This window comes from Poromitra crassiceps (assembly GCF_964638095.1).
Source record: "Poromitra crassiceps genome assembly, chromosome: 13".
NCBI classification, from domain to species: domain Eukaryota; kingdom Metazoa; phylum Chordata; class Actinopteri; order Beryciformes; family Melamphaidae; genus Poromitra; species Poromitra crassiceps.
The window spans coordinates 34,234,496-34,248,533 of record NC_139644.1 but is presented as its reverse complement, the minus strand read 5'-3'; the positions used below and the strand labels follow the sequence as shown (position 1 = coordinate 34,248,533).

The following is a 14,038-nucleotide window of genomic DNA, read 5'->3' as shown; positions in this document are numbered from 1 at the left end:
CGCTAATGAAAAGCCCTATAAATAAGCACGGAGAAGAGGGAGAGAGAGATGGTCAAGTAGAGCGTGGGAGGGAGGTGGACGGATGGAGGGATAGACAGTGAACGAGTGCGAGCGGTAAACTAGGCCAATGGGGTTGCAGCGAGAGAGGCGGGGAGGTGTGTGTGTGTGTTGGGGAGGTGTGTGTGTGTGGGGAGGTGTGTGTTGGGGTGGTGTGTGTGTTGGGGAGGTGTGTGTGTTGGGGAGGTGTGTGTGTGTGTGTGTGTGTGTGTGTGTGTGTGTGTGTGTCTGACAGACAGACTGACAGACACTTTGTCAGTCAGAGTTCACGTACGGCCGTCTTTCTCTCTCTCTCTCTCTCTTTCTCTCTCTTTCTCTCTCCTTCTCTCTGCCTCTCTCTCCCCCCCTCTCTCTCTCTCTCTCTCTTGCATACCCTACATAACTTGCACCTCCCTCTCTCCCTGCCCTCCCTGTCAAGAAGCCAGTCTCCCATCCGGAGGGAGAGTTTATGTCCTCCATAATAAATACCATTATACTGCTTCGGAACATTTCACATGAATTATTGATCCATGTGAGTGTATATGTATACTATACACCATATACCCCATACTCATACTCATGTGTGCGTTAATGCAGTATTCATGTGTGTCAAGTGCGACCTCTCCTCCCATCCCTCTTGATGTGCTTTAGAGCCTCCTTTTCCACAAGGTTTACCTCTTTATGTTGTTAACTCTCTCTCTCTCCACCTCTCTCTCTCTCTCTCTCTCTCTCCACCTCTCTCTCTCTCTCTCTCTCTCTACCTCTCTCTCTCTCTCTCTCTCTCCACCTCTCTCTCTCTCCACCTCTCTCTCTCTCTCTCTCTCTCTCTCCACCCCCCTCTCTCTCTCTCTCTCTCTCTCCACCTCTCTCTCTCTCTCTCTCTCTCTCTCCACCTCTCTCTCTCTCTCCACCTCTCTCTCTCTCTCTCTCTCTCTCTCTCCCTCCATTACCCCATTTGTGTGTGCTGACATTGAAATGCACTGATTCATGTTATACATGTAGCCTCTTGGTAATTCACGTTAGGGAGTCAGTGTTCCATGGGGGCGATGTTAACGTCTTTATCTCCGTCTCTCTATATCTCCCGCCTTTCTTTATTTTCACTCCATTTCCCAATTATTGACTCTGGAATCGCTTGCTCTGTTCTGTCCCTCCTCTTTCTCTCTCTCTCTCTCTCTCTCTCCCCCCAGGTGTTGCTCTCCCACTCCTCCACCATGCCTGTCTGCGGGCGCCGCGGCCCCTCCCCCCCTCGCCACCGTCCCGGGGCCTCCTCCTCCTCCTCAGCCACCCCCTCGGAGGAGAGAGAGCGCCGGGTCCGTCCCCCGCCTCCGTCGCCCTGCCGCCCCACCAGCGCCCCCCTCTGCCTCCCGCTGCTGCTGCTGCTGCTCTGCCTGCTCCACCTGCCGCCCGCCTGCCACTCGCGCAGAGACAAGGGCGGAGGAGGCGGTGCCGGCGGCCACTACGTCCTCCCCATCCCGCAGCCCCCTCCCCACCACCTGGCCCTGCCCAACATGCTGCGCGGCCTCAGCATCGCCGTGGTGCTGGTGGGCAACTCTAGCGAGATGGCGCTGGCCGGGGCCCGCGAGAAGGACGACTTCCTGCACGTGGCGCCCAACGTGGAGGTGCTGACCATGAACGAGACGGACCCCAAAAGCATCATCAAGGTCATCTGCGACCTGATGACGGAGCACTGGCTGCAGGGTGTGGTGTTCGGAGACGACACCGACCAGGAGGCCATCGCCCAGATCCTGGACTTCATCTCGGCCCAGACGCACATCCCCATCCTGGGCGTGCGCGGGGGGTCGTCCATGATCATGGCTGCCAAGGTAAGGACACCTCCAAGGCTTCTCTTCAGCAAAGTTGCGCGCACTTTAACAGAGTGTTAAGGTATTTGCACACAGTCTGTTTTTTTCATATGCCTTTAAAGAAATCTGTCATCTAAAAACAAATCGTTACACACAGAAACCTTGCACACTGAGTCAGATGCGTTTTATTAGTAATAAGTTAAAGATACGACAAATATTCATCCTCCCCTGTATCCACATGACAACATGACAGGTGACAGGCAGCAGTGGCTGATCTGCAGCAGTGGCTGATCTGCAGCAGCCGTGATGACTAGAGAAAGCAGATGGCAGCAGGTCAGGGAATGGTAGCCGTATCGCAGTGGTCAGGAGCTCCGTACTCGCCTTCACCTCGCCAAGCCGGCTGTGGTGTGCCGTGGCCGGGTAGCGCAGCATCGCTCCCTGGGGAGAGGGAGCAGAGAGGCCGGTGAGGTGGAGCCAGCATCGTGTCTCTCCAGCTGCCTCTCCGGTCAGACTGGAGATGTGAGACAGGTGTCTGTAGCAGTAGAGAGGTGAGACAGGTGTCTGTAACAGCAGATATGTGAGACAGGTGTCTGTAGCAGTAGAGAGGTGAGACAGGTGTCTGTAACAGCAGATATGTGAGACAGGTGTCTGTAGCAGCAGACGTGAGTGGCGTTGACATGGTGAGGCCAGTGGCCACCACTAAAGCCCTTCTCCCTGTTCCTTCTCATTAGCGCGCCGAGGGGAGAGATGGCAGAGAACCGTCCAATCCCATTTAGACTCACTCCTCCAAGCGGACACACACACACACACACACACACACACACACACACACACACACACACACACACACACACACACACACACACACACACACACACACACACACACACACACACACACACACATTTGCACAGCTATCTTAGAGAGGCCATTCATTGACATAATGCATTCCCTATCCCCTAACCCTAACCTTACCCATCACAACTAAATGCGTAACCCTGACCCTGAGCCTAACCCTGACCCTGAGCCTAACCCTAAGCTAAACCTAAACTCAACTCTGACCTAACCCTTAAAACCACAAGTCTTAACCTTCAAACAGCCCTTTGAAGGTGTGTGAGAAAGTGAGGACCGGCCAAAATGTCCTCACTTTCCCCAAATGTCATCAGTTCCCAGGTATAAATCTCAAAGATAGCTTTACAGCAGTGGCGGCTGGTGAGATTGGTAACAGGGGAGGTAGCTCGCCACCGGAAAAAATTTGGGCGGTTTTTCTTTCTCTTTTGCCCAAAAGCCCAAATCTAATGTTAAATTAGCATTAGGATTAGACTGTTGTGATGTCATTATTCAGTTTTAACCATCAATAATTGTTCCTTTTCTCATTATTTCATTTCTCAGAGTAAATACTGTATATTTATTTCGAGATTTTTGTCAATTATTTGTGCTGTTATGGTTATAATTAGCCTAGTTACTCACTTCTACACCATCTTAGATTGTGTTACTTATGGATGGCATGGAATTATAGTGAAAATAGATTATCCCCCCTTTTTGCTGGGGACCCCACTTTGAAAACCACTGGCTTAGGCTAGAACTGTTGCGAGAAGGTTTCAGGATTTATCTCTATGCATTAGGCTGTGATTACTATTTATATAAATCTATTTATTCACATAGATTCATGATATATTATGGTATACAGCCTACCTGTGACATCAATGTTTTGATTAATCTGCGTCAGTACCGAAAATGTAGCCTATTACTGCATGACTGATCCTATGATGTCATTGTAATCACACTCAGGTGTGCTTTCACAAGACAGGTGTTGTCCATTCAATCAGCCCACCTGTCTTTATGATGGCTGTCTTGCACTGTTTGTATGATACTTGACAAAGTCTATGGCCGAAACTGTTGTCAAATAGCGTTAAATTACACTTTATTGCATCTGGAACGAGAGTGTGTTTTCCCCTGCACAGTGCTGCTGCATCAACATACTCGTTTAGTTACATTCCAATTCATTAACTTTGGAGCGTTATTTACCCCCCCTTCCCGACATCCTAGGTTGACATGCTTCGTCCCAATCGATTCCTTATTTCTTCTACTTTCATACGGTATAAAGATCACCATTCAAGCTTTAAAATTGAGCTCGCTGTCAGCTATCGATTTACAGGCCAAATTCAGTTAAAAAATGTGTGAATTTAAGGTCGCGGGTTTTAGTATAAAAAATTACAGGATGAAACTTCAATACGACAAAAATAGCGCTGCTCGGTGAACCATTTCCACGCCGAATTTAATAGAAGGCTCGGATAACTTGAAATCAATTGACTTACTTGAATATCCATGCTGTCTGTAGTGGAAACGCTGCAGTCGAGACGTTGCAAATATTCCAGTTTTCTGACATTGCAAAAAGCCCAGTATGGCGCAGCTCAAGTCTCACGCAACTCGAAACTCGTTTTGGGTGGTAATCCAATGCAACGACTGTCTCGCTTGTGAACACTTACTGATTGATAAAAAAGTAAATAAAAATAAGAGGGAAATATGATATGCTGCTACTGTCTCAGTAAAAGTCGTAAATCCTTCCTGTCAGGTCATCACAGGCATTGGATTTCACTTCCTACTTCATTCAGCGTGAGAGACCAGGCAGTGGACAATACAATGTCAATCAATGTCAGCAATCTATCCAACCAACAACCAATTAGATTTCACCTGGTTTCACCGGGCTAAGGGCGTAATCACTTCCAGCTCAATCTGATTGGTTGGAAAACACATCACTCTCACGTGTTCTCTGTGAATTGCAAGTGTTTTTCAACCAATCATATTTTTCATTAGATAAATTACCAAATAAATAAACGCCCACAGGGCGAATGTTTTTTTATCTGCCTACCGCACGCTGGGAGCAGGGCCAGAGTGACTCTCTGCATGGAGCTCAGTTCAGTTCAGTTCAGGTCACTGAATCAGGTCACTCAGGTCACGTCTGCACATAAGAAAAAACACATTTGATTGATATTTTATTATAAAAAAAAATGAAAAATGAAAAATGAAAAATGAAAAAAAAAAAAAAAAAATTATAATATTTTTTTTTATATAAAATCCCCAATCTAATAGAGGAGGACCGTCCTCCTATGCCTCACTGGAAAAACCTCCTCTGCTTTACACAAACACACACACTCTCACACACACGCACATGCACATGCACGCACACAGACACACACACACAAACACGCACGCACACACACACGCACACACACGCGCACGCACACAAACACACACACACACACACACACACACACACACACACACACACACACACACACACACACTCCTTCTTTCCCACTTCCTCTAATTTCCATTCCCTCTGCCCCGGTGCTGCGACCACACGTGTGTCACTGACCCGCCCCCCCGTCGCCATATATCCTAAAAGCATATCAATCTTTGAGGGCAGTGCGACCGCCCTCCTGGCGTACGGCTCCGCTGCATGCCACAATTTATGTGTGTGTTTTATTGCTCATGAAGTTGCAGGGATGTGGGGGGGAGGGGGAGGGGGAGGGAGGAGAGAAGGACCGGGGGTGGGGTGGGGGGCGGGGATGTAGAGTGTGTGTGTGTGCATGTGTGTGTGCGCGTGCGCGTGTGTGAATGTGTGTGTGCATGTGTGTGTGCATGTGTGTGTGTGTGCGCATGTGTGTGTTCACATGTGTGCGTGTGTGTGTGTGTGTGTGTGTGTGTGTGTGTGCGTGCGTGTGTGCGTGCGTGCGTGTGTGTGTGTGTGTGTGTGTGTGTGTAGGGTAGGCATATCGTTCACTAAGCGCACGTGCCCCGGAGCGCACCAGAGTGCTGCGGGTAGCGGGAAAAAGAGCTGCATTTTGTGGCTTAAAAAGGTTTAAATGGATTTCCCAGACCACAAGCCAGAGTCTCACCTCTCCTGAGACACTCCTCCTGGCTGCACCGAGGGCCCAGGAGAGAGAGAGAGAGAGAGAGAGAGAGGGAGAGAGAGAGAAAGGGAGAGAGAGAGAGAGAGAGAGAGAGAGAGACAGCGAGAGATGGAGAGAGAGAGAGACACACACACAGAGAGAGAGACACAGAGAGGGAGGGAGAGAGAGAGAGACACAGAGAGGGAGGGAGAGAGAGAGACACACAAAGAGAGAGAGAGAGGCAGAGAGAGAGAGAGAGAGGACGGATGGGGCTGCGCTGAGGCTCTGTCTCCAAACGGATTTGTGTCTGCCTAATGGGCTGAGACAATGGAGCGGCGGATACACGTTAGAGGAGGATCAGAGGGAGGCAGGGAGAGAGGGAGAGAGGGAGAGAGACAGAGAGTGTGTGTGTGAGAGAGAGAGAGAGATGGTGAGAATGTGATTGGGAGGAAGTCAGAGCACAACCGTGAGTTAAAGGAGCAGGGAGGAGATGGTGGAGAACAAAGACTGGCCAGTCGTTTAGGTCGGGGGCATCTGAAGGTGCGCTGGGGTTCAGTCGAGGACGAGAAGTTCCAGGGCTGGGTCAAGGCAAGCTGAGCGGACAGAGTTTGACACAGTTCAGACTGAGGGGGGGAGAGAGAGAGAGAGAGAGAGAGGGGGGGGAGAGAGAGAGGGGGGGGGGGGGGGAGAGAGAGAGAGAGAGAGGGGGGAGATTGTTTTGGAATTGTGTAAGATAAAAAGAGAGGTCAGGTTAGAGAGCTTAAGGGAAAGTGAGGGATGGTGGGGATGTATTTTCATTTTATGTATTTTATTTTTAGACTGCGCGGCTCAAGGAAACGGACAGAGACGGGGAAATAGGGATAGCAATATGAAGTGTTTATCTTTCCGCCCTCACACTCAGCACACTCGCGCGCGCACGCACGCAAACCGAAGGCCAAACACTGCCGATGCGGTTGGCACGGCAACCTTTCCCTTTTCACGACAGATACTGTACAGGGGAGGATGCTAACGGAGAGAGACACAGAGGGAGGAGAAGACAGCGTTTAGATGTGCAGTGCGGGCTGCACGGCAACGCAAAGAGGAGGAACGCTACGACGGTTCCTTCTCACACCCTCTGGTGTGGACCAGTGCAGTGTGAAGAGTCCAGTTCAATCAGAACCTGAAGGAACATTTTTTCTCCTCACTTCTGCATCTCTACAATGAGTTTGACTGTGTAATTATGGTGATGACACACACACGCACACGCGCACACACACACACACACACACACACACACACACACACACACACACACACAGCTTACAGTAGTTATCGCTGGTGGGCTTTCATGCATGTATCCTGTTGATCTATGTGGCTTTAATAGGGCAGACACCTCTCTAATGGCGCACAGTAGAACCAAAGCAGAATATTGTGACAGAAAATGTGTCTCATGTCAGTCAGAGCTCCATGTAGCTTCCGACATCTGCTACAAGAACAACACCCCCACATTTTGATCCCTAATTGTACTTGGGCCAATACCCCCTGCTGTGCTGGTCATTGCTCCACCCCCTCTGCCGATCTGGGAAGAGTTGTAGACTAGCACATGCTCCCTCCAATACATGTGCAGTCGCCAGCCACTTCTTTTCACCTGGCAGCGAGGGGTTTCCACAGTTCTCCCCTCCTTCCCGAACAGGCGCCCCGACCGGCCAGGGGAGGCGCTATAGTGCAGCAACCAGGACACATACCCTTAATCTGGCTTCCCACCCGCAGACACGGCCAATTGTGCCTGTGTGGAGACCCGACCAAAACGGAGGGAACGCTGGGGCTCGAACCTGCGACCCTCGTGTTGGTAGGCGCGGAATCTAGCGCTGCTCTACCCGGGCGCCACAATGGGTTTTTTCTCTTGGGGATGGAGCGACGGCGCAGCGGTAAAAAGTGGGGCCACTTCTACAGCGGCGGCATCTGTAGGCTACTAGGCCTACTAGTGGGAGACCGCTATCTAGTTACTGCGAGTGTGAAGACAAGATGGACTGCATGTGGGTGAGAGGAAGGGTGTTAAACGGATGAAACGGGATGGAGGAAAGGATGAAGGTGGAGGACGAGGAGGGGAGAGGAGAGACGGATGGAGGGAAAGGGCACTCGCATCTATATCAATGAGCGAGATCGGCGAGGGGCAGCTGTGGCGGTAAGTAAGAGGATGAGTGCATTGAGTGCATATAGGCCGGAGAGAGAGAGACAGAGGGAGAGAGAGACAAAGTGATGGAGAGAGCGTGCTCATGGGGAGTGCGATGGCGGCAGGTGGAGCGCCATCTATCTGCCTTAGCTGCTGTTACATGAAATGGAGAAGCCGGGGGAGACCAGGGACACATACATTCTCAACGTAAACCAGGGACACATACATTGATTACATTCTCAACGTAAAGCAGGACACATACATTGATTACATTCTCAACGTAAAGCAGGGACACATACATTGATTACATTCTCAACGTAAAGCAGGACACATATTGATTACATTCTCAACGTAAAGCAGGACACATACATTGATTACATTCTCAACGTAAAGCAGGACACATACATTGATTACATTCTCAACGTAAAGCAGGGACACATACCGGTACATTGATTACATTCTCAACGTAAAGCAGGGACACATACATTGATTACATTCTCAACGTAAAGCAGGACACATACATTGATTACATTTTCAACGTAAACCAGGGACACATACATTGATTACATTCTCAATGTAAAGCAGGACACATACATTGATTACATTCTCAACGTAAAGCAGGACACATACATTGATTACATTTTCAACGTAAACCAGGGACACATACATTGATTACATTCTCAATGTAAAGCAGGACACATACATTGATTACATTCTCAACGTAAAGCAGGACACATACATTGATTACATTTTCAACGTAAACCAGGGACACATACATTGATTACATTCTCAACGTAAAGCAGGACACATACAGTACATTGATTACATTCCCAACGTAAAGCAGGGACACATACATTGATTACATTCCCAACGTAAAGCAGGACACATACATTGATTACATTCCCAACGTAAAGCAGGACACATACATTGATTACATTCTCAATGTAAAGCAGGACACATACATTGATTACATTCTCAACGTAAAGCAGGACACATACATTGATTACATTCTCAACGTAAAGTAGGGACACATACATTGATTACATTCTCAACGTAAACCAGGGACACATACATTGATTACATTCTCAACGTAAAGCAGGACACATACAGTACATTGATTACATTCCCAACGTAAAGCAGGGACACATACATTGATTACATTCTCAACGTAAAGCAGGACACATATTGATTACATTCTCAACGTAAAGCAGGACACATACATTGATTACATTCTCAATGTAAAGCAGGACACATACATTGATTACATTCTCAACGTAAAGCAGGGACACATACATTGATTACATTCTCAACGTAAAGCAGGACACATACATTGATTACATTCTTAACGTAAAGCAGGACACATACATTGATAACATTCTCAACGTAAACCAGGACACATACATTGATTACATTCTCAACGTAAAGCAGGACACATACATTGATTACATTCTCAACGTAAAGCAGGACACATACATTGATTACATTCTCAACGTAAAGCAGGACACATACATTGATTACATTCTCAACGTAAACCAGGGACACATACATTCACAACATAAATGTGAAACAAAACGTATGCGTTTTACGTTTCCAAAATGTGTCATTTTTATGTTTTATGTTTCTACAATCTCAGTGTAAATTTGAAACAAAATGGTGGTTAATTTGAAAACCGTGCCACCTTTCCAACGTTAAACGCAAATAAAATGACTAACAAACTTTGGTTGTGTTTAGGCAAGTAAAACAACTTTGGTTATGTTTAGAACAACTTGTTTAAGATTAGGATTATTATGGTTTGGGTAGCAAAAACACTAAAGGCAATTTCCTGAATTTCTTGTAAATGATATAATTAAGCAATATAGCATGAGAGCCAGTGTGTTGTGCCAAATATATCCCCCTGATCAGCTGTTATCCCACGAGGCCGCAGGCCGAGTGGGATAACTGCTGAGCAGGGGGATATATGCTACAACACACGCAGCTCGAGTGCTATATTGCTTTTATAAAACGGTTTCCAAGTATGATAATATAATAATAATAATAATACTATAAGTCCGACTGGCATGTCATTCTGATAGAGTTGTAAGGCGGGACCGCAAGAACGTGCGGGTGATTTGATTGGATCGTTCTGGAGACTGAAGTTGACATTGGCCAATCCTGGCGCTTGCTGAGAACCTGAGAGCTTTCTGGAAACCCCGACAGGCAGCTCGAGCGCAGCGTTGCATTCTCAGCGCTTGCTGAGAAGCTGAGTGCTTTCTGCAAAGCCCGACACCAACTAACGTTACGGGGTTAAATGCGGGGTTAACAGCCTTTCTTTTGCAAAGAAGACATTAGCCCGCATCTATTCTTGTACAAAACATCATTTTCTGCGAAGTATTAGTAAAGTTATAAGCGAAGATCGATTCACAAGGATCTGACAGCTGTCTCCGCCATTTGTTTTTTTTTTAAACCAAAGGCTTTTAGTAAGAGAGTTGCCATGGCAACCAATAACCGAGTCCAATAACCCATGGCCATGGGTTATTGGACTCGGTTATTGGATTTATACAATGGCTGTGAACCAATCAGATTGCTTGATTTGAGAGAGCCGTTTTATAAAATATCTTATAAAACGGCTCTCTCAAATCAAGCAATCTGATTGGTTCACAGCCATTGTATAAATCCAGTAACCCACTCCAATAACCCATGGCCATGGGTTATTGAGTTGCCATGGCAACTCTCTTACTAAAAGGCTTTGGTTACCTCAAATGACAATGTAGAAAAAACAAATGGCAGAGACAGCTGTCAGATCCTTGTGAATCGATCTTCGCTTATAACTTTACTAATTCTTCGCAGAAAATTATGTTTTGTACAAGAATAGACGCGGGCTAATGTCTTCTTTACAAAAAAAGGCTGTTAACCCCGCATTTAACCCCGCATTTAACCCCGTAACGTTAGTTGGTGTCGGGCTTTGCAGAAAGCTCTCAGCTTCTCAGCAAGCGCTGAGAATGCAGCGCTGCGCTCGAGCTGCGTGTCGGGCTTTCCAGAAAGCTCTCAGCTTCTCAGCAAGCGCCAGGATTGGCCAATGTCAACTTCAGTCTCCAGAACGATCCAATCAAATCACCCGCACGTTCTTGCGGTCCCGCCTTACAGTAGTGTTTCAACTGACTCTATCAGAATGACATGCCAGTCGGACTTATAGTAGCCTATTATTATTATTATTATATTATCATACTTGGAAACCGTTTTATAAAAGCAATATAGCACTCGAGCCTGCGGCCTCGTGGGATAACAGCTGAGCAGCGGGATATATTTGCCACAACACACTGGCTCTCATGCTATATTGCTTAAATATATATCATATATATATAATATATGCATAATAGAAACTGTATACAATTTATGAAAATTCAATTACATACTCTGATCTTTCAAAAAAATCGAATTGAATTGTTTTGGTAGTTTCAAAAAGTAGAGGTAAAGTGGGCGGAGTTATCTCAGAAGATTGCTGACATCAGCAATCTCCAACCATTCATAATTAGGAGAAAGCTGGCCGTTGTATGGGGGATGCAGCATGGACATTAACACTGAGGTGACTCTGAGCCTTTCTGATCAGCATGCCATTGTTCATATAGATAGAACGTGATGTGACCACGCCCCCACAGTCCTGACAAATGATTTGAGCAACCAGATTGGCTGTTTTGAGCTCTTGTTTTATAATAGTTGTGAACTTCTTTGAATCTCATATTCGGGTGGGCAATTATGGTGATTATGGAGATGGTCAGCTGTAATAAAAACCCTTACTGGCCACCGCCCTATTTCAATAGCAGACTCTATAACGTTGATATACACGTGTCTAGAAACGTATTTCTGGTTGAAAAACGTTGATGTTCTACAACCAGGCTGGGAGTGAAGGAGGAGAGGAGAGATGATGGAGTGCAGCTGTAGCCACATCTGTGAAAGAGTGAGATAAAGGAGGAGGAGGAGAGCGAGACAAGAGAGGGAAGGCATCCAACAATTTTGGGGTGTGTGTGTGTGTGTGTGCGTGTGCGTGTGCGTGTGCGTGTGTGTGTGTGTGTGTGTGTGTGTGTTGTTACCTAGCCAACATGGCCACCGTTGCCAGTCTTTTGTCTGTAGTGGTTTCCAGCACCACCCTTGATTGTTGCCTGTCATCATCGTCTGTTGGACCACAGCGATCAGTGCGATCTGACGCTTTGGCTAATATTCATCATATGACTGAGAGCCTGTCTGGGAGGTGTGGCTTTGTAGTGGAACAAATATGTGTGGTTGTCCGCCGATCACCCCCCCACCCCCGAGCCCCCACACAATATGAACAGCCAGCTCATCTGTGTGTGTGGCGCTAGATTGAGAGAGAGATAACATCCCCACCCGCATAGGCTTTCAATGTAAGAGCGTCCGCAATTAATGAAAACAGGAAAAAGCAGCCAACCCTGATGACCCGAGGCAAACTAATCCGATATGAATCAGGTTTTCTCTCTCTCTCTCTCTCTCTCTCTCTCACACACACACACACACACACACACACACAGACCACGCGCGGGCGCATAGACGCACACATACCCATGCATTCTCATAAACGTTTGACATGTGGTAGCAGGACAATTAGCCTAATGTGTGAATATTAAATCGATGGCACGTTATATAAACAAAGCTTAACGACATCGTAATGAATTGCTATTTCAGCAACAACACCTCCCTTTGTCCTTCTCTACGCACACCAAAGCTTTCACTGTGACATCATCACACATGCATATACATGCTAAGGTGCACGCACGCACACACACACGCACATACACACACACGCACATACACACACTCGCACACGCATGCACACGCACACCCTAACCTTACCCATCATGACTAAATGCCCAACCCTAACCCTATAACTGAACCTAATCCCAATTCTAACCCTTAAACCAAGTCTTAACCTTCAAACAGCCCTCTGGAGGTGTGTGAGAAAGTGAGGACCGGCCAAAATGTCCTCACTTCCCACTGTTCCCAGGTATGAAACTCTAACTGGTCCTCACTAAGATAGCTGTACAAGCTCTAACTGGTCCTCACTAAGATAGCTGTACAAACACACACATGAAGCTGCTCTGCACCTTCTCTCCATTGTGTCGCACGGCAGCCCAGGCTTCACCAGGAACAAAACACCAGCATGTGACCAATTCACTTTTTCTTCAACAATTCACTCTTTTCATTGTGTGTGTTTTCGCGCGTTGGTGTCTTAGGGGACATTCAGACCAAAAGCGTTTTTGGAGCTGCCATCGTCGTTCTGCAATTCATTCTCTATGTAAGGATGCGCTAGACGTGCTCCTCTTTTAATGAACGCACCTGGCGTTTCAGCGCTGGTGGCGTCTGTTGTTTTTGGAGGAGCGCTGTGGGCGTTTTAAAGCTGAAAAAAGTTGAACATTAGAGGAAAAGCGCCCTGCTCGTCTTTTTCACTCCTCCTACCTTTTCTCCTCCCGAGGGATTTTCAACGTCCGCTGCTGCCAGAATTGGCAATAATCAGGCTCTCATGTTGACAGTGAACAACATCAAACAGACAAACCTAGCTGGCTACCGTCCTTGTGGTCGTTGTGTTCTGATCTGTACTGCACGCGACTACGCTTTTGGTGTGAATGTCCCCAGCCTACAGAGCAAAGAGAGAGTTTTTGTGTCAGAGTGCAAGTGTTCCGTTGTGTGTGTGTGTGTGCGTTTGCGTTTGCGTGTGTGTGGTCATGTTTATGTGTACACCTGTGCTAATTCATCAGAGGAAATGGGCCCAATGATAGTGGTGGATTGGTGTTGCACACGGTGTCCAGGGATAATTGTTGTGGAGCATGCGTGTGTATGTGTGTACAGTGTGTGTACAGTATGTGAGTGCATGTGTGTACAGTATGTGTATACAGTGTGTGTGTTTTCATGAAGCGAGCCAATTAAGAGTTTCAAAGGCAAAGTGGTCAGCCAGGGTTTCTCATCATTTTCACTAATATTCCAAGACCCACAGAACATTTTCGTCTCTGACTATGTAAACACAGAATATCTCAAAAGATAGAAGAAAGCCTCTACTTTCAGAGGAAAAAAGTTGGTTTCTGCCTTCATCCGTTCGTTAGTTATCCACACTTGAATGTAGGTAGTTTTCAGCGAAAACACCTGTCTGTCCCAGGTGCTTCCTGGTG

At 47.1% G+C, this 14,038-nt stretch overlaps 1 protein-coding gene across 1 annotated transcript in view; it reads left to right on the top strand.

The window, feature by feature from the left end:
• Positions 1–1,229: 1,229 nt before the first annotated feature.
• grin2ba (glutamate receptor, ionotropic, N-methyl D-aspartate 2B-a) overlaps positions 1,230–14,038 on the top strand; it is a gene marked incomplete at its 3' end in the record, with an annotated part of 142,045 nt that continues 129,236 nt past the window's right edge. Inside the window, exon 1 of the mRNA XM_083649399.1 lies at positions 1,230–1,859. Within this exon, the coding sequence (XP_083505525.1) occupies positions 1,248–1,859 (612 nt within the window). The 5' untranslated portion in view covers positions 1,230–1,247. The remainder of the gene's footprint in view (positions 1,860–14,038) is intronic.